The sequence below is a fragment of the Eschscholzia californica genome, unplaced genomic scaffold (genome assembly GCF_041429995.1).
Source record: "Eschscholzia californica isolate CP2 unplaced genomic scaffold, dmEscCali1.0.p SCAF_3, whole genome shotgun sequence".
Classification (NCBI taxonomy): domain Eukaryota; kingdom Viridiplantae; phylum Streptophyta; class Magnoliopsida; order Ranunculales; family Papaveraceae; genus Eschscholzia; species Eschscholzia californica.
In genome coordinates this window covers 44,446,079-44,468,379 of record NW_028238420.1, presented here as the reverse complement: position 1 = coordinate 44,468,379, position 22,301 = coordinate 44,446,079, and the positions used below count along the sequence as shown (strand labels likewise).

Below are 22,301 nucleotides of genomic sequence, written 5' to 3'. Positions count from 1 at the left end.
AATATCTAAAGGAGTGAAGGGGGTCCACGTAAGCAAGGCCGATGCCTTACGCCCTAGACTGGGAAGGCAGAAGCACGCCGCACGCTTACGACTTAATCCCGAATCTTCCTAAAGATATCAGACGGTTAAGGATCTTAAGTGTTTAAGCAACTTGGATTTCAAGAGTCTCAAAGGAGGAAACATCTCCCACAAGATCTATCTCCTCGGCAGGATATCTACGAAGTATCTTGAACATAGGAACTTCTACTTATCCTAGATACGAAAAGGGAACCCTAACTACGAACAGTAGGAAACTTCCCTAACGTTGGATCACAACCACCTCATCTACACCGTCTGATCTAAGTCGGTCCAATACGTCCTATAAAAGGGCATCACATTACCTTCTTCGAGGTAACCTCACCTACGTCGAGTAATATCAACACATTCTCAAAAAGGTTCAATTTAATCTTTTACTGCAAAAGAGCAATCTTACTGTCTTAAGCGTCAGAGCGGTTTTCGAACCCTTTGCAATTTTTTCTCCGCCAGGTTTCCAAGGAGCGGGAGTAAGAAGAATGAGTATCAATCAACCTGACAAAATATCCATTCATAACAGACGTTGTTATGCATTAAGTCTTGATTTTCTGACTGAGTAACGAAAAGCCAATTTTCGACATCAACAACTCGAATATTAAATGTCATGACGTATTTTACCACTTGAACTTCCAGATGTGACTTCCACACCTAATGACCTAATCTTAAGCACATACTCAATCTCTTCTACTCAGCCTCGACACTCTGATGTTCCAGGTCTTGCTAAGCCATCATTCTTGGAACTGGAAAGTAATCAGGAAACATTATGATATCATTGCAAACCAGATAACGTGGGAAGTGCACACGGGAGAACAAATCAATATCTGGAAGGATAATTGGATCCCGGATACTCAAGGGCCGTTTAATAATAGTACGAATTCTAACCTTGTTACTGTTTCTCGACTAATTAGCAATAACCAATGGAGTGAGGAGACCCTTATCGTTAACTTTGATGATCCTACGTGTAACTTGATTAAAGCTATTCCCCTTCAGATTGAGGGCCCTGATCAGATGAAATGGAAACTCACTCAATCTGGAAACTTTTCAGTTAAATCTATGTATCAACATCTGAGTCTCATCCATAATCCCCACCCTCCATCAATCGGAACTTCATTTGGTTCATCCACACTATCCCCCATATTCATATCTTTCTCTTGAAATGTTGCTCCGGAGCCTTACCAGTCTGTGAGCGGATTAGTAAATTCATTGGAAATATATACACATATCTGAATTGTACAGAAATTGAGTTTATATATTAAACATGCATGATTTCACTGTCCTTTTGCGAAAAGCATATGGTTCCACTTTAACATCTTATCTACGAACATTAACTCCATATCGCAAGACCCAGCACAAACCAGTAGTACCTCTAATGACATACACTTTGTTACTATTCTATGGCATATATGGAAGGCAAGATGTGGTCACTGCTTCAAACATATGATAAATACTACTAGCGCAGTAATAAAACTAATTATGACTTTTCCAAAAATGAATAGTATTCTGAAGAAACCTTAGAAAAGAACAGTTGGAAAATGGCAATCCCTCTATCTACCTTATATAAAAATAAATGTTGATGCGTCTTTTGTTGATATTAATACTAATATTTGGAACTAGTTTGATTATTCATAACTATCAGTCAAAATTCATGGAAGCGAAAGTGCACACAACTCGAGCAAGAAACGGTGAAGAAAGTGAAGCAATAGCTATTCTTAAGGGCATCGCTTGGGCGGAAGAACTCAATTACAAAGACATCATCGAAAGTGACAATATCAACCTGATACAGTATCTGAAAAATCCAAGACACAAAATCCAGTGGCAATCAATGATTCACATGCGTAAAGTGAAGGAGATGCAGAAAAGGCTACATAATGTCAAATTCAACCACATAAATCGAAATCAAAACATTTAAGCGGGCAAGCTGGCGAAATGAACAAGAAGGAGAAATAGATCTAAAATATGAAAATATTTTCCTCATTTTCTTTGTAATATGTATTGTAATGGTACTCTTAAGTTTTAATGTTGTGAAACTTTCAACAAAAAAGACTATTTTTTTTTTGTACTTAACCCAACTTAGACTGATTTGTAATTTTTTTAATGGTTTGGAATGATATTTTGCATTATTATTGTAATTTTGGGTTGATTAGTCATTTTGCCTTATTCAACCAAATATTTGGGTTCTCCTCCATTCAAGAGAATCATGGTCATGGCAAACAAAATGAGAGAGAAAGGGGTGGGGTGTTGTATGACCCACCAATATCTCACTCAGTGGAATAAGCATGTCTTTGGCAATATTGAAAATAACATTAATAACATTGTGGCTTCGATGCAGCTTTGTAATTGTCATGATGATTATATCGGCCTTAGTAAGAGGCTTGAGGAGCTTTACAAACTGCAAGAAAGCATGTGGAAGGAAAAATCACGAAACAACTTCGTTACGCTAGGAGACAACAACACAAAATATTTCCACTCTCAAGCGATTTATAAAAACCGTAACAATCGTATCCTGGCTATTAAAGATAATACGGGGAATTGGCAGGAAAATATTAATGATATTCAAAACACCGTCTCATCTCACCTTTTAAATATAAGTACCACTGACAATACTAGTATGAATCATCAGATTAGTGATCTTTTCAATACCTCTATCTCGGATTTTCAGAATCTTGAGTTGACAAGAATCCCGGATAGATCGGAAATTGATGAAGCCATTAAGTGTTTAAAGAAAGACGCTGCTCCGGGGCCCGATGGTTTCCCTCCTTTCTTTTTTCAGTCCAATTGGGATACGATTAACCAGGATATCTACATGATGGTCACCAATTTCTTTGATACTGCTCATCTTCCCGAATACACAAATCACACAAATATTTGTCTTATTCCCAAAACCACTGCACCTCAGATTCCGGCAGACTATCGTCCTATCAGTCTCCTAAACACTACTTATAAGATTATCACCAAAATCCTGGCCGATAGATTCAAAGAAACCTTAACCGATATTATATCGCCTTTTCAATCTGCTTATGTCCCAGGTAGGCAAATATCAGACAACATCATCATGGCGCAGGAAATCATCCACTCATTTAAAAAGATGAAAGGAAACAAAGATTACTTCGGCCTCAAATTGGATATGTCTAAAGCGTTCGATAGGATCGAATGGAATTTCCTAGTAGATATCATGAGGAAATTGGGCTATGCGGATCATTGGATCAACATGATCAACTCTTGCATCTCAACTTCTTCCATGGCGGTTCTCATTAATGGCAGCCCAGGTCTCAAATTCTATCCTTCCAGAGGTATTAGACAAGGAGACCCCCTTTCACCTTTTCTCTTCACATTGGCTATGGAAGGTCTTAGCAGGCTCATCTCCACAAACGCAGGTAATTCTTCTTTCCTGGGCTTCCCGACTAGTAATCCAGAGTTAGTTCTGACTCATCTCTTATTCGCGGACGACTGTATCATTTTCGGCAGAAACTCCTTAGATAATATAGCCAATCTAAAGAATCTTCTACGAATTTTTGTGAATCTTCGGGGCAAATGATCAATTACAGTAAATCTAATATTTTCTTCTTCAAGAACTCTCACCCCAAATTCAAAAGGATGATTACCAGAGCTCTCAAAGTCAAATATGCGTCGGCATCGGAGAAATACTTAGGAGCACAGCTATTTATTGGGGCTACCAAAACAAAAGTCTTTAACGATCTGATAGAGCAGATCAATAAAAAGCTTAACAAATGGAATCACTCTTTTCTTTCTCAGGCAGGCCGTACGGTGGTGATTTCTGCAGTCGCGGCAGCCGTACCTCGATACCAGATGCAATGCTTTGCACTCCCAAAGAGTGTAAGTAAACGCATAATGACTATTCAAAAGTCTTTCTGGTGGGGTAAGTCTAAAGGAATTTGCACTAAAGCTTGGAACTCTATTGCCTAAAAAAGATGGAGGTCTGGGGTTACATCTTCCGGAGTTAGACAATAAAGCTTTTCTCAGTAAGCTAGCGTGGAGATTACGCACAGAACCTAATGCATCTTGGGTGCAGCTGCTAAAAGCTAAATATTATCCCAATACAGACATTCCAGGGCGAGTTAAATCTCACAACTCTTGGATATGGAAAAATATAAACAAATATTATGATAAAGTGAATGAACTTTCATGCTTGGAAACACATTCGGGGAATGATATCAATATCTGGACGGACAGATGGATTCCTACTATTAACTCCCCGCCTCAAAATAGTTTTAACTCAAACCTTATTAAGGTTTCCCAACTCATTACGAACGATACATGGAATGAGCACATTTTAATAGAAACTTTCGATGAGAATACTAGATACATGATAAAAGCGATTCCCATTGACAGTAACGGGAAAGATCAACTCAAATGGCAATTAACAAACTCTGGAAACTTCACTATCAAGTCTATGTATTACCATCTTAGAAATAACAATACCGATAATCCAACCAATAATCATAATTGGAAATTCATTTGGGAGATCCCCTCTATTCCTCGAATCCAACTCTTCATATGGAAAATTTGCACCAAAGCTTTACCGGTTAAAAATAGGATAGGAAAGTATATTGGGAATGACATGTTGTGCCCAAAATGTGCAGTACCTGAAACCATGGAGCACGCTCTTTTACACTGCCCGATGGCAAAAAACATCTGGTTCTACTTTAATGTCATCTCAGAAAATATCAGATCAATCATAAATTGGATTTTCACTTGGCAAGACTCGACCCAGAGCAGCTCTACTGCTACTAGTAATCACTTTGCTACGATTCTTTGGAATATATGGAAAATGAGATGTGATAAGTGCTTCCAAAATACGATTACGGACCCAAAAACTGTCATAAACAATATCAAAAGTTTCCCTGAAAAACCTATAGATAAGATCAAAATAAACATTCCCAAAGCAACTAAATGGAACCCGCCAAAAGCCCCCTACGTCAAGATCAACGTTGATGCATCTTTCACCTCTATGGTGGAAAACGCTGGTATTGGTGTTATAGTACATAACGCGGATTCAAAGTTTATGGGAGCATCCGTGACCGTGGAAAGAGTAAGGAATAGTGAAGAAGGAGAAGCTGTTGCCATTTTAAAGGGACTCATCTGGGCTGAAAAGAATAAATACAGTAATATCATAATAGAGAGCGACAATATTAACCTCATCAATCATCTCAAAGATCGAAGAAAGGCCATTCATGTAAAGAAGATCGAAGAAGCTAAGAGTGGAATGGACAATGTGCAATTCAGCTACACTAATAGACTTCTGAACGATAAAGCTGACAAACTGGCAAAATGGGCGAGAAAGCAGAAGAAGTCGAAGTCCTGGACTGTAGTTCCTTCTTTTTTAATTAATATGTATTGCAATAGTGTACTCGTTTAAGTTTTAATTTATGAAAGTTATTAACAAGAAAAAAAAAACAATATACCCACTTCAACAAAAAGAAAAAAAAAAACAATATACCCTCTCTATACTCACCTCACCACTCCCTCCCTCTCCACTTCTGTGTATTGTTCTTTCCTCCCATGTATCAACCACTTCAGTGGATCTCAACCACCATAACTTCTCCTTGCCCAAATGCCCTAACCAGCTCTCCAACACTGAATGGTTCTCGCCCTCACTCTCTCACACCCACAAATTACTCATGCCTACACTTTTTTCTTTTGTGTAGTTTAAGTTCGGATTATCATTCATACTTATTTACTTGAATCATATTAAGAAGAGATTGTAACAAATCAAAGATCCTCAGCTTTATAGAAATAAGAAATGATGAAACTCAGACTTTATCAATGATGATTAAAAACAAAGTTACAGTCCAAATATTTATAATAATAAGAAACTCTAAACTACCTCCTGAATAAGCTCAATCGACTAAACCATTTTCTCCTAAATATACTCCACTAAACTAAGACTTAGTAAACTACTTACTGACTAGATAATGCTCCTAAAATATCTCCAGATTTGACCAAGGACTTGAAAACTAGTTCAAACATAAAAAAAAAAAAAGTAAAGAAAGGAAACACGTAACTAGCACTAGGATGCACTAATTTGTAACACTCCCCCTTAGTGTAGACTCACGATAACAATACAAAGAGTACGACAAATCTTTTCAAACTTAGGTCGTGGAAGAGTTTTGGTAAACACATCAACAACTTGATCATTGGTTGTTATCTTCTTCAGTAAGATCTCTTTATTCAACACTTTTTCTCGAACAAAATGGTGATGAATTTCTATATGTTTTGTGCGAGCATGAAACAATGGATTACCGTCGAGTTTGATTGTGCTTTCATTATCACAACTAATGGGGATTTGGTAATCCATAAGAACTCCAATATCTTGAAGAAGTCTCTTAAGCCAAATACATTCCTGAGTGACCATAGTTGCTGTTATGTATTCAGCTTCTGTGCTTGAAAGAGCTACAGTCTGTTGCTTCTTGCTGCACCAAGAAACTACAGCAGAGCCAATACCAAAATAGTACCCTGTAGTTGAGCGCGGATCTATGATGTCTCCAACCCAATCAACATCTACATAACCATGTAAAGAGAAAGGTACATCTGGTTTAATGAGAAGACCAAACTGCAGTGTGCCTTTTACATAACGAAGTATTCGCTTTGCTGCTATAAAGTGACCAACACAAGGGTTCTCCATAAATTGACATACAACTCCAACAGAATATACTAAGTCAGGTCTTGTGATAGTTAGGTAAAACAAGCTACCTACAATCTGATGATACTTTGTTGCGTCATCTAGTGCCTCTCCTTCAATTTTCTGTAGTTTGAGTTGTGGTTCCATCGGTGTGGATGTTGGTATTGCATCTCACATACCAAAACGATTCAGCGACTTTGTGGCATACAACTCTTGAGACACAAAATATCCATCTGTTTTGACAATTTCTAGGCCAAGGAAATAGTGGGCCTCACCTAGATTCTTCATTTTAAAACGAATAGATAACTCATCACGAAGACGTGAAATTTCAGCATTATCATTTCCCATGATAATCATATCATCAACATATAAAATAAGTACAGTAAACATAGATGAGGTGACCTTGACGAATAAACTAGGATCTGAGTTTGAAGAAATAAAACCACAGAAAGATAGATGTTATGAGATTTGACCATACCAGGCTCGTGGAGCTTGCTTAAGGCCATACAATGCCTTCTTAAGTCGGCACACGTGATTTGGATACTCTTGTGAACCAAATTGTTGTGGCTGCTCCATGATGCACCTGAAAAGGTTGCACACCCAAGCGGAGGTATCAAGTAGTAATCCGGCAAAACCGGGAGCGATCCAAGGATAGGAAAGTTGTTTGGATATTGAAGGGTCTTATTCGTCGGTTTAAGTGTTACTAGCTAACTTAGACTAAGACGAAAAGGGAACAAAGGTAAATGAGGAGTTTTATAATCGAATAAGCAATAAGAAAATAAAGTAAGTAAAACAAACTAAATTATCAATGTAAACGGGCGAGAGAGATTCGAGAAAAGAGTCGAAGGAACAAGAGTCGGGAAGCAACAAAAGTCGAGAGACAAATAAGTGAGCGAGGTGTCGAAGTCCGGGATTCCATGATAATAAACCTATAACTATGTACGGTCCAATCGAATGGATTAATGTAAATCTAGTCTCGATTCCTAAGGTGGACGTTCATAAGCACTACGTATGTCCGGAGATAATACTTAGTCAAACAAACTTCCTAGACGATTAAAAACGAATCATCGAAAATGTCGTCTAGCCGCCTAACTATGCGAAGTGCATGACAAGACACATGAAATTTGGACGTAGACTACGATCGAGATCGATCACTTTGCCTAATCGATTAACTATGCGAAGTACTTGATAAGACACATGAAAAACAATTGACACAAGTAATCGAAATAAGAGAACATCAATTTATTATCAAAACATTAAATCATCCCATAAATAATCACGAATTCATCACATTTCATCTCATATAATCGACACACTAAGGTTAGCTAAACATGGTGATTCAATAAGAAATGGAATGAAAATGATGAAAGAATCCACCTTTTTCGATGTGGTTCGAGGCTAGGATCGTCGGAAAATATGAGTTTTTAGTTGCAGCCGATCTCCCCCTAGCAATTTTCTAGGTTCCCCATAGCGACCACCATCATCTTCTCCATTTAGAACACAACCTTTATTAAAGCTTCACCAAGTTTTCTCTCTCTAATCACTTTTAATCAAAAACCAAATCAAACCACATGGGTAGCTAGCCAACAACATGAGGAGTAAAAGCCCTAAGGTTTCCGACCGAGAAAGTTGCCGGAAACCCTAGAAAAGTCCGGCCAAAGCATTAACACAAATCCGGCCAAGTCATCAAAATCCGACCAAGAGGTGCTGTCCCGTGCTAGATCCGGCAGTCCCGAGCATGAAGATGCGTCCCGTGCCTTCGTATGAGGTTTACCGAGCACATCCCGTGAAGTCCGAGCAGGTGGAGGCCGTCCGAGCTGCTGCTGGATGCGTCTGCAGTAGCTCCCATGAAGAACAGCAGCTCCCGTGGAACGTGCTGCTGTTCCCGTGGAACGTGCTGCTGCTCCTTCCCGGCCGTGCAGCTATTGTGCTTCCCGCGACTTGCCCGGCGCGACTTGGCTGCTGCTGTTCCCGCGACTTGTCCGACCAAGCTTTGGCCGGCCTTGGTGATGGCCGGCCTAGCTTGGCCGGCTCCTTCTCTCTTTCCCTCTTGCTCTTTCAAAACCCTCTCTTTCAAGCTCTCTCTCTAGCAACCAAGAACACCAACCCTAGCCACCCTCTCTCTCCTTCTTTTTTTCTTTTTCCCAAAGCTAGGAGATGATGAATAGTGTCTTTGACCCCTTTTCTCTAACTTGAGTCAAACCCTAGACTTAGTCAAAGTTTGACTAAGTCTTTAGACTACTTCAAACCCTTGACTTTGTCCATCATAAAAGACTTTTGACTTGGACCAAAAAGGGTGCCCATAGAATCTCTATTGTTCTCTTCCTCTTTGGGCTCTTTGGTTGGGCTTCTTTCTAAAGCAAGGGAGTGCCTTCATCGAATCCTTGTTTCAAGACCGAACCTCGGCTTCTTTCCTTCACAACTTCTCCGTCCGAACTCCGAATCAACTTCCATTTTCACCGTCGGACTCGTCATTGACTTCACTCGTTGTTTGACTTCTGATTTTGACCAAAATACCCCTGGTGCTCTTTTCTTCCCTTTTGCCGCATAAGATGAAAATGTGATAATGAGTTAATTCCTATATGGCCCCCTACTTTGTGACCAGCTTCCTTTATGGCCCCCTTTTTTTCGTAAATTCAAATATGGCCCCCTTTTTTGATGTAATTGTCCTAACTACCCTTCTTAATTCTAAATTTAAAACATTTAAAAAAACTTATTTCCACCTCACCCCTCTCTCTCTCCACCTCATCTCTCTCTACAACTCACCCCTCTCTCTCTCTCCAACTCACCTCTCTCTCTCTCCAACTCACCCCTCTCTCTCCAACTCACCTTAATCTTCTCCGATTGAAGTCGCCGGCCGGAGATTTTTCCGGCCGGCGACTTCCCAAAAAAAAAATTTCTCTCATCTCTCTCTCTCTCTAAAAATCCGGCGAAGGGGGTCTGTTCACGGCTTCCGGCGAAGGGAAACCCCCTTCGCCGGATTTTTAGAGAGAGAGAGAGATGAGAGAAATTTTTTTTTTTTTTTTTTTTTGGGAAGTCGCCGGCCGGAAAAATCTCCGGCCGACGACTTCAATCGGAGAAGATGAAGGTGAGTTGGAGAGAGAGGGGTGAGTTGGAGAGAGAGAGAGAGGTGAGTTGGAGAGAGAGAGAGGGGTGAGTTGTAGAGAGAGAGGGGTGAGGTGGGTTGAGGTGGAAATAAGTTTTTTTAAATGTTTTAAATTTAGAATTAAGAAGGGTAGTTAGGACAATTACATAAAAAAAGGGGCCCATATTTGAATTTACGAAAAAAAGGGGGTCATAAAGGAAGCTGGTCACAAAGTAGGGGCCATATAGGAATTAACTCTGTGATAATTCGCTCTCTTTATTCCGAATTACACGCCAAACCCCAAATAAACTACCTAGCAATAAAAACACATAAATAATTAGAAATAAAACTCGAAAAGAACTAACTAATCAAAGTTAAGTGACCTAAATGTGACATTTTCACGCCACATCACTCCATAAAGATATCACGATCAAGTTCACCATATAAGAATGCATTCTTTACATCAAGCTGCCACATTTTCCATTCATTGCATGTTGTCAATGAAATAATAATTCGTACCGTTACCATCTTAGCAACCAGGCTGAAGGTTTCTTCATAATCCAACCCATATTGCTGAGAAAATCCACGTGCAACGAGGCGAGCTTTATACCTATCAATTGTTCCATCTACCTTCTTCTTTAACTTGTACACCCATTTACAAGTTATTAACTCCACATCTTTTGGTTTGGGTATTAATTCCCATGTATCGTTTTTTTGTAAAGCTTTAATCTCTTCTTGCATAGCAGCTGTCCATTCATTTGCTTCAGCAGATTTTTGAGCTTCTTTATAACACAAAGGTTCATCATTACCTGTCAATCCCATCAAGAAACAAGAAGTCACAGTAGAGTAGTTCAAGTGAACTTCATAATCAGTCAAATAATCAGGTTGTCTTCTTTCTCCGGTTGGTCTTCGACTAATAGTTGTATCTTGTTGTTCATGTACTCCTTGTGATGAACTGCTACCCCCTGTTTCTGTAGAAGTAATAGGTGTATCTTGCTGATTATGTATTCCTCTTGATGGACTACTACTTCCTCTTTGTATAGAAGTGGTATCATTAGAAAATGGCTCAAGAGAGGTAGTATTAATCCCCACATCAGAAACGGCAAAATAACTTGACACCATCGAATATCACATCCCGAGAGGTAATATATTGCTTCGTTTCAGGATTCATACATCGCTAACCTTTTCTTAGAGGGTCATATCCAACAAAATGCATTTTCTGGCCTTTGGATCAAGTTTAGTTCGACTACTTTTAGGAATATGAACATAACAAACTGAACCAAATACTCTAAAGTGATTTACATTTGGCTTAATGTTATAAAGTGCTTCAAAAGGAGATACATCTTTACCTGGCCATGAGGGAAATCGATTTATGACATGACAAGCACATTAAATAGATTCTGCCAATAGTTCCCTAGGAAGATTCTTGTCATGCAGCCATGACAAACACACTTGATTTTCCACATTCGCCAAACATCAACACTATGCGGAGTGTCCTCTGGAATTACCGTTTCAACACCAGAAATAAGCTTCCATGCACAACTTCCAATAGTTGTAGTTGCTACCGACCAACTTATCAACACCACCTTGAGAAGAACCATTTCCACCATTCATTTTGAGACAACTATTAACAAATACGTTGACTTAGGAATAAAACCAAACTCCTTCTCAGCACCTTAGCTCTGTTACCATGTAACAAATCAAAGATCCTAAGCTTTATGGAAATAAGAAATGATGAAACTCAGACTTTATTAAGGATGATTAAAAACAGAGTTACAGTCCTAATATTTATAGTAATAAGAAACTCTAAACTACCTCCTGAATAAGCTCAATCGACTAAACCATTTTCTCCTAAATATACTCCACTAAACTAAGACTTAGTAAACTACTTACTGACTAGATAATGCTCCAGGAATATCTCCAGATTTGACCAAGGACTTGAAAACTAGTTCAAAAATAAAAAAAACAGAAGTAAAGAAAGGAAACAAGTCACTAGCACTAGGATGCACTAATTTCTCTCTCTGCCACCTCGTTAAAACCAGCCAACTCATCATCTTCTCCGGGAAGGTCGCCGGCCGACCAATTTTCTGGCCGGCGACCTTCAAACCTAAAAAAAAAAAAAAAAAAATTTCATCTCTCCTCTTTCTCTCTCTCAAGAAAATTTTTTTTCACCTCCCTCTCTCTCTCTCTCTAAACTCCGGCGAAGGGGGTTACCCTTCGCCGGAGGACCTTGAAGGTCTGCCCGAGCAATTTTTACTTAACAATTCATATCATATAATCTAGATGTCTAAAAGATCCATTCACTCCTACAACAATTCATATATCATATATCCAAAAATGTTTTAACAAAAGATCCATAAAACTCCCATAGACTGCGATGTAACAACTCATGTGCAATTTTTACTTCTAGTATCTAAATCAGATTGGTCAGCTATGATACCATTTACAGTAGAATAAAGTTGAAATACTTTGAAAGAAGAGATATTGTTACTCCCTTGTTGTTGGCCATTGCCGCCTTGATCCACTTGGTCTCCACCACAAGGGGTCATTTCTTTCTTCCTAAGTAACAACTTACGTATTCTCTACCTCCACAATTATTTAAAGTTTTAATCTTAAAATAATATAACTTTCCTTTTAATATTTAAAGGTTTTAAGTGAATGTAACTTTCTTTTTAATTATTTAAAGTTTTAATCTTAAAATTTTTAATATTTAAAGTTCTAATCTTAAAAATTTTAAAATTTAAAGTTTTAATATTAAAGTTATTAAATTTAAAATTTTAATTTTAAAAGTTTTAATTTAAAATTTTAATCTTAAGAATTTTAATATTTAAAGTTTTAATTTTTAATGTTTTAATATTTAAAGTTTTAATCTTAAAAAGAATATAACTTTCGTTTTAATATTTAAAGTTTTTAAGTAAATGTACCTTTCGTTTTAATTATTTACAGTTTTAATATAAAAATAATGGTCGTGTAGGGATTTAATTAGTTAGGAATTGCACATGAATTGTTACATCAGGGTTCATAGGAACTACTTCATCATACTGTAAATGGCATTATACCAGAATTATCTGCTTTAGATAATAGAAGCAGGATTTAATTAGTTAGGAAGAAGAGATGTTGTTACCCTTGTTGTTGGCCATTACCGCCATGAGCCCATGATCCACTTGGTCTCCACCATAAGGGGTCATTTCTTCCTTCCTAAGTAACAACTTACTTATTCTCTACCTCTACAATTATTTAAAGTTTTAATCTTAAAATAATATAACTTTCCTTTTAATATTTAAAGTTTTTGTAACTTTCTTTTTAATTATTTAAAGTTTTAATCTTACAAGTTTTAATATTTAAAGTTCTAATCTTAAAATTTTTAAAATTTAAAGTTTTTAAATTTAAAATTTTAATCTTAAAAGTTTTAATTTAAAGTTTTAATCTTAAAATTTTTAATATTTAAAGTTTTAATCTTTCAAGTTTTAATATTTAAAGTTTTAATCTTAAAAGTATATAACTTTCGTTTTAATATTTAAAATTTTTAAGTAAATGTACCTTTCGTTTAAATTATTTACAGTTTTAATTTAAAAATAATGGTGGTGTTTGGTGAAGATAAAGAAGAGAAGTAAACAACTAATATTTGAAGTTTAACTCTTAAAATAATATTTAAACTCCTATGGACCCTGATGTAACAAGAAGAGATGTTTCCCCTTGTTGTTGGCCATTCATTGCCGCCTTGATCGCCATATCGATTCCCAAATCGCCCAAATCGATTCCCATATCGCCCAAATCACCCAGATCATGCTCACTCACTTATCACCCATTTGATCACCCAAAGTTGGGTCGTTTGGATCGTTAAAAAGTAGAGGGGTTGTGAACTAGGGTCCGAGAGGGAAGTCAGATTTTCGTGATTTTGTTACCTTCTTTAGTTCCTTACTATTAAGATCATCGCTCGGGATTCCTTTAGTCCATCTATCTAGCTCCGTAAATCCTTTGTCCTTCAGTTTCCGTCTAACCTCTGAGAATGGAACATTGTGGAATTCTAGCTCAAATCGATCTGTATTGACATACATAATCCTTTTTGGCTACAAAAGCAATCGAGTTTGTTTTTGTCCGATCGATATACCCAAGGATTGAGGCAATAAATGATGATGTTGTTGGTTAGGTGGAGGCGGTGCTGGTTCCTCCATTGGAGAAGGTGCTGGTTTGTTGAATTTAGAGTTTCAAGGAATTTTTTTTCTAAGGATGAGCTAAGCGTTAGAACACACTACAGTATTTAATATATACTACTAGGGTTTCAACTTTCAAGCGATTAAGGTTTTGGTGGAATAGTGTCAGCCGTTAATCATCGAATTAGATCTTTAATATTTCATCCACGTTATGAGGATGCCTCCCACTAGTAATTTTCGTCAGAGTCCACAACACATGAGGCATAAGCTATTGATTGGGCCGTAATTTAGGATAATCTATTCTAATATAAAATTGATTGACGATTTACGATAAGGACATAAAAACAACAGTAATTCAATCCTTTATACTCACATTTTTTACAACAAAATCATAATTTGGCCTTCATGATTAAGGGCAGATATACAATTGATAGCTTAAAAAAATAGGTTATTGTTCTCTACAAGCATTCTAAACAGTGTATACATAAAACATAGTATAAATTTTGATTCTAAGTTCTAACCAATAATTAAGCTGTGAATAAAGTTCTTCATATTATCGAATCGTAGTTTATAATAAATAATTTTCGAGATTGAATTAAAGCGTCTATATGAAAAGATACTAAGATGATATGCAACAGTTACGTCTATTATATATATATAACAAATGACATAGGTTTTGGTGTCATGTCATAACTTATGTTTATAAATCTCGGTCGTCCAATTTTCTTTTGTAAAAAATGACTCTTCCTTTAAAGAGTTTTTGAAAAGATAGATATTTAACCGTCTGAATAACTACCCACTCCCAGTAAACTCTCTAACTATTTTTCTTTCTTTCCTCTTTTCTCCCTTCAAACAACTCAATATAATCTCGGTTATTATTTTTAATATATTTTTATTACTTTAATATCTGTATAAGACCAAAATATTTGATTATTTTGTATAACATAAATATAGAAATTTATGTGTCCTACGGGCACGGGCTATACCCTATTACTATATCAAAACACCTAGGTCGGTTACTCAAGATATAAGTCTGGACGTATATTTCTTATCGAAAGTTTAGATCCAACGACAGATACAACTAAGTGGAAAAGCATGAGAGTCATTTTAAAAATAACTTCCTCAACTTCACCTCACGATTCCTCTTTCCAAAATCAGTTTTTAACACCTTCCAAAACAAATTCAGTTTTTAACTATTCTTAAAAATCTCCTACTTATTTACAAATATAACTACCCTCCTTAACTCTCTTAATCGATGGATACTGTTTAAAGGGCCGTATGACCGAGGCAGTTAAAGTTTTTATTCAATGGTGCATGGGGGACATGCACTTAACGTGGTTACGTACAACTAACAGATTAATGGGTACTGCAAGAAAAAGATGATAGATGAGGCCATAATGAAGAATTGTAGACAAAATCTACCTTTGGAAATGGGACGAGAACCCTCCCTCTCTCTACAACCATCTCTCTCCCTCCCTCTCTCCCTATACAACCGTCTCCACAGATCTGAGTTTCTCCTCCGACGAAGGGTCCTTCCTTCGTCAGAACCCACTGTTCTTTAGTAATTTTTTTTACTTCCATAAATAGTTTCTAGGGTCCTAGATCGGCGTGGTAGCCGTGATGCTCTTGATGAGGTGGTGGTCGTGGTGTTTTGTGGTGGTTCGATTTATGGGTTATGGTGGTGGCGAAGGGTTTGAACGAAAGCGACGGTGGTGGCTCTGAGTGGTTGTTTTGGTGGTGGTGGTGGCATTGAATAATAGAGATGGTGGTGGTGGTGGCATTGAATAATAGAGATGGTGGTGGCTTGATTAGATTTCTTTGTGGTTAATTTCCAGTGGTCTTGTGGTATGATATGGTGGTGGTTTACAATGGGGAATTGGGGATGGTGGGAGTCTTGTTTTTGTGGTATGATATGGTGGTGGTTTTGTGGTTTGGATCATGGAGGTTTCCGGCAGTGACAATGGCTTCCCTCGTAATGGCGGCGGCTCTTCAGTGGCGGCGGCGCTTTCCCGTTAATGGCGACGGTGGTTCTCTCGGTAGGGGGCACTTATAAGCTTAGTACAATAATTTGTCGACCTTTAAGGTCTTTCATTCTCGATCTTAAGGATCTCTTTTGTGGACCTTCAGGGTCTTTTCTTTGAGTCTGTGTCTCGTCAATTTCTTTTCCCTTCATGAGGCAGTTTACAATCGACAGTTCTGTGAACTTTACTTATGTAACTCTCATGTAGCTCGAAGAGGAATAACAATTATCTACCATGTAATATTGTGATCGTTATCACTTATGAATGAAGTTATGGTTTTACTCAAAAAAAATAATAATGAAGAAATGTATGGGAATGGATTGAACCGTAATGTCTTTACTTATTGATGCGGGGAGATTTTCATGAGATATTCCAAGTATCTTGGATATCTTAAAATCTAGTTATTTTAGTAGTATAATATTTTTGTTCGTAGAGAATTATTATTTTTAGCAGTTTTATATTTTTAGGAATCCTTTTAGGTTTTAGATTCTAGTATTTTATTTATTTAGAAGTTGTTATTAGAATTTGATTATTTATTTAGAAGTTGTTATTAGAATTTGATTAGGTTTAGGAAAGTAGTATTTTATTTATTAGAAATTGTTTTTTGAGTTTCATTAGGTTAAGGAAATCCTAAGTCTATATAAAGGGGGATATAGGAGTTGTTTTATTCATTCATTGAAATCAATAAAACTTCAGTATTTTAGTATTACTTGTTCTTTATTTTGGTTCTATAGTCTTTAAACGAAGTTCTAAGACTCTTTTCTAGGTTTTAAAGTTTTAGACAGAGATCTAATTCTTCTACGGATTTTTTCGCTGCGTCAGTTGGCATCAAGAGCGAGGTTTCTCTTGGCTTAATGATAGAAGACAAGGCTAGAAACACAACCCTCGGCGGTGAACGAGGTAACAATGCTATGTGGGTAAATATTGACGGTTTGAGTCATCAACTATCCCAAGTGATGGAGATGATTAACAACCTGAATGTCAATACAAACCCTAGGCAACCTATTAACAGAGAACGTGTTGAGGGATTCACCCACAACCAAGCTGTTAATGGAAACGAAGGCAGAGCACAACCACTTCAACAATATGCTGGCAAGGAAGAAAACGAAGGTAACTATTATCCTAACCAATTATATCCGCGTAGAGATTATGATGAGTACAAAATCAAGGAAGAAATACCACTCTTCAATGGTTATTTGTCAATCGAAGAGTTCCTTGATTGGTTACATGAGGTTGAGCGAAAAGTGAATATGTCATATACTGTTCCTGGCGAACATATGGTAGACATTATTGCTTGTAGACTCAAAGGAAGTGCTGCTGTTTGGTGGGATCAGTTACAACGTCAAAGAGTGGGGCAAGGAAGGGCTCCAATCCAGAACTAGACGTCTATGAAAGAAAACCTGATGGAGAGGTTCTTACCCCCTGATTATCAACACCACTTGTTTATGACTTATCAGAACTGCAGACAAGGGTTGCGTTCGGTGGGTGAGTACTATGAGGAGTCTTCAAAACCGACTCAAAGAAACAATATGGAGAAAATTATAGAGTATGAAGATGTTGTAGCAAATCGATTTCTAAGCGGATTAAAATTTAGTTTGCGAGAAAAAATGGGGATAGTTACAGTATGAACTATTCAAGATGCGTACAACTTGACCCTACAAAATGAAGCTCAGGAACGGGAATATAGGAAGTTTGGATTTCGAAGGGAAGAACAACCTCACTTAACTATTAAAATGGTAAAAACGACTCCCTTAGAGAATGTTGAACCACCACGAATTGTCACCATAGACGATCCAAACAATATTGTTCATGAAGCAAAATCCGACGTTATTGTGTTCAAGGATAAGTCTCCTAATATCAATTTACACAATAAAATAATCGTTTCTGAAGAATTGGTTCAGGAAATTGAGATAAAAGAAGTTGTTCAAGAAATTGAGTCAAAGAAAGTTGTTCAGAAAATTGAGTTAAAGAAAATTGATTCAATAGAAGGTGAAAAATTTCCCAAGTTAGACTTTAGTCCAGTTGAATTTCCTTCATACGAAGATCCGTTCTCAGAATTTTGCGAATCTCAAATTGTTTCACATGGATGGATAAGTAGTTTTATTAGAAAGTCTTCATCGAAGTTCGTAAGTTTCAATCACTATACTCATGATCTATACAAGTTTAGTTTTGGAGTGAAAACGGAGTTTGAATCACATCACATATAGTCAGCAAATTTTCTGTGACTTAATAAAGTCTCCCGTCAAATCTAATAGTTTGGTGATTCCCATGCACAATTCACGACAAAGTTTTCTTATGTGTGTGCCATCAAGACGACCTTCCAATCAATCAGTAAACTCGAGGCGAGTTTCTTTGAAGTGGAGGAGACTGATGCAGGGAGATTTCATGAGATATTCCAAGTATCTTGGATATCTTAAAATCTAGTTATTTTAGTAGTATAATATTTTTGTTCGTAGAGAATTATTATTTTTAGCAGTTCTATATTTTTAGGAATCCTTTTAGGTTTTAGATTCTAGTATTTTATTTATTTAGAAGTTGTTATTAGAATTTGATAAGGTTTAAGAAAGTAGTATTTTATTTATTAGAAATTGTTATTTGAGTTTGATTAGGTTAAGGAAATCCTAAGTCTATATAAAGGGGATATAGGAGTTGTTTTATTCATTCATTGAAATCAATAAAACTTCAGTATTTTAGTATTACTTGTTTTTTATTTTGGTTCTATAGTCTTTAGACGAAGTTCTAAGACTCTTTTCTAGGTTTTAAAGTTTTAGACGGAGATCTAATTCTTTTACGGATTTTTTCGCTGCGTCACTTATAGTACTCTTATTGGGGGTCTATTGATGGTGGGAAGAGTTATCCAAGCTAAGGACTTTTCAAATAAATGAAGTTACGTGGTCATTATCCGGATATCATCACTTACACAACACTTATAGATGGATTGTGTAAAAATGACTGCCTTTGTGAGGCAGAAGGACTACTTCAAGAGATGGAAATGAGTTTCATGTAACCAAATGTCAAAATCTATAGCATTCTGATTGACGGAATGTGCAGGGCAGGCAAAATTCAAGAGGTCGAGGAACTTTTTAGTAAAATTTCTACGAAAGGGTTGGAGCCTAACACTGTTACATACAACATAATGATGAACGGGTTTTGTAAAGAGGGGTTTCTGAAAAAGGCTAATGAATTGTTTTTAGAAATGACAAAGAAAGGTTACCCATCGAATGAATACACATTCGATACTCTAATTTTGGGATATTTTCGAAAGAATAAGGTTGGTAAGGCAATGCCGCTTTTACACGAATTGACTGGGAAGGGCTATTCGCCTGTAGCAAGTGTCGCGGGTATGATCGTGGATCTTTTATCGAAGGATCAGTTAGGTCCCGAAGGCATGGATGTACTGCGGAGGTTAAATCGAAGTACAAAATAAACTTGATATGTGCCAAATTGTTAAGTACACAACCCAACTTTTTCAACTTCAGTATCTAACTCATTCTGATTCTGATTCTTCACAACACACTGAGAGTCACGCAGTCACGATAATGTTCTTGAAGGACTGAGCATTTGTGGTGTTGGAATCAAAGCCGATTTAAGATCGGTTTTACTAGTCAAACTCAGACGATGGACACATATTGTATTCGTCTCGTCGAGCTCTTCAATTTAGAGTCAAGAACCGCTCAAATCCGATTTCGGGTGAATGAGATATGTTCGATCAAAGTTTTGATGGAGTTATGACTTGATTTAGGCGATAGGTGGGCACAATTCGGGATCATCCAACGGATGACGTTTGCCCGCCCTTTGCACTCAAAATCTAACAGATCTTATTTCAACCATCGCCTCTCTTTAGTCAACCATCACTATTTGTGTCCCAAATCCAACAAACATGTCCCAAAAACATGTACCTATTCGATTCCTATAAATATGACTCAACACATATCCGAATAGGGTTCTGTTTTTTTCGTTAGATTCGTACTCATTAAGAGTCCATTCCAGAACACTAAGAAAATATAATCAATCCAAGTTAATGGATCATTATCTTCCAAAAAGTTCATATTATTTATAAGAGTTCGTCAGACTTTTTATAACAAGACCTACCAGTGTACTCCGTTTTATCTTGAGAGACAAACACCATCGTTGTTGGTACTGTATACAAGGTGTATATCGTCTTAAGGAAAGAGGTATCCTCGACTCGGAGTTAGTAAATCTTCTCACTCTTTTCTTTATTTATTTATCTTTTCTTTCAATTTTGCTTGATTCGAGGAGATAAATCTAGTATCTGGTTAAGAAACATAATAGATTCTTAATGATAAGATCTTATGGTTTATCTCTCATTGATAGAATGAATAACCAAGTCTATCAAGCAAAGATTATTGTTTTATAATGAAACACTGAGACCAACAATCTTAAGACAATATATCGTAAATATATTATATTTTCGGATCAAACACAATAATTACAATATGAAAATATTAGAGTGGTAAACTCAGGTAGACAGAAAGAATAATAAATATTGCATTATAACATGAATTTATAAATAATTTGTGAAGAACTAAAATTGAAATGAATGCTCGTTTGTTTGTTCATACGAAATTTCATGTTAGTCAGTACTCTTGTGTTAATGGTATTTGACATTAGTGGTTGAGTCCATTAGTAAGTCACCAATCTGTTTCTTGAAATGTCAAAAAGGACATTTGTATGGTACTAGGCATGACCCGTGCCTCCGGCACGGACAATTTTTTGAGTCATAAAAGAGTCGAGGAAAATAATTACTAAAGTATACCTCTAACTCATTGGAGATGCTCTTAGCGAGGCAAATGAGGAGTAAATAATATATCTTCAACTCATTATGACCTTTGTTAACATGGCTAGTCAGGATTTATTTTCATGGATATTAGAGTGGTATTATGATTCTTGTTGGTATGTGTCAGTCTCATCTTTTGATGCATCCATATCTTATAAGCATGAGAATATCAACATCAATTTCAAACAATGGTTGTGGTGACTGAATGATGAAGAATAGAATCTTTGCATGGCCTTAAATTTTGGCATCCAATCTGTCAAGTAATTCTTCAACCATGGATTCGCCCTAACCCATATGTGGCCAGATTATCAAAAGTGGGCTCCAAAAGTTTCCTTTTGAAAATGAGAGATGCTAGAATCACAAAAGATTTTGACAAAAAAAAGTTCCCAGCTGATGTGGCGGTTGTTATTTTCATCTCTTAACGGCCTAGATTTGGTCAAAGTTTGAAACCACACCCGCCACATCAGCTGGGAACCTTTTTTTGTCAAAATCTTTTGTAACTTTATCATTTCCCTTTGAAAATACACTTGAAACAATAACTATGAGCATCCCTGAAGGATTAGAATATACATTACCTCTAAGAAGGATGTTGAATAGCTGAACCCGCGCAGTCTCATCACTATCCTCCTTTTCCCCGAGACACCACAAAGTTTGAATTGCCAACTTTTTTGGGTCCGTGGGTATAAGGTCCAAAATAATCTTCTAAAAAGATTTATGATCCAATCTTCTCAAAACATGGATATTTAGTCCTTTTGCTTAATGGACGAAATTATCCATACTTTACAAAATACATACCGTCCATGTCCCTCGTTCAAAACACGCGGGTGTTAATGAAGTCGGGGGTTAAAGCGTATTTTCCATCTTTTTCCAGCGTGATTTATGGGATTTGATAAAAGCAACGAATCAATCCTTTCTCTCTCTTCTCAACCGTTTCGGAATCAAAATCCAGATTCAAATCTTTTCAAAACCGAAACCCTAAACAATCGTACGCACATCGAATTCGAATCAAAACGATGAAATACTATCCTTTGTCTCCATCTTTTATTAAATCTGTGTATAGAATCAATCATTTCTCTCTTTTCTCAACCGTTTCGGAATCAAAATCCAGATTCAAATCTTTTCAAAACCGAAACCCTAAATAATCGAATTTGAATAGATCAGAAAACAATGTATTTCATCGTTTTGGTAATGGTTTATAATCGGTAAAAACCTAATTTTTATTTGAAAATCTTACTTTTGTTTGAGATTTAGACAAATTTCAGTAACAAAGTACGCATACTTTATTAAACATGTAATGTAATTTTGGGGGTTTAGGGTTTTATTTGAAAATCTTACTTTTTGTAATTTATGATAAAGAATGCATAATTTATGTATAATGTTATATATATTGTATCTAAGTGTTTATGCTTTATGCAACATTTATATTTATTACAGGTCGGAGCAAGCTCAGCCACCAAGAAAGGGAAAACAAAAGAAAACACTTGACTAATTTAGAATAAATTATGCAAACTTTACGAAACATAATGATACA

At 36.6% G+C, this 22,301-nt stretch overlaps 1 protein-coding gene and 1 pseudogene across 1 annotated transcript; one reads left to right on the top strand and one right to left on the bottom strand.

The window, feature by feature from the left end:
• The first annotated feature begins 2,275 nt into the window (after positions 1–2,275).
• LOC147550718 (uncharacterized) lies at positions 2,276–5,449 on the top strand. The gene is made up of 3 exons (XM_086668488.1): positions 2,276–3,446; positions 3,826–3,906; positions 4,002–5,449. The coding sequence occupies exons 1-3, from the start codon at positions 2,276–2,278 to the stop codon at positions 5,447–5,449; spliced, it is 2,700 nt and encodes an 899-aa protein (XP_086524614.1).
• A 681-nt stretch (positions 5,450–6,130) lies between these two features.
• LOC147550717 (secreted RxLR effector protein 161 pseudogene) lies at positions 6,131–6,859 on the bottom strand (annotated as a pseudogene).
• Between the last annotated feature and the right edge of the window lie 15,442 nt (positions 6,860–22,301).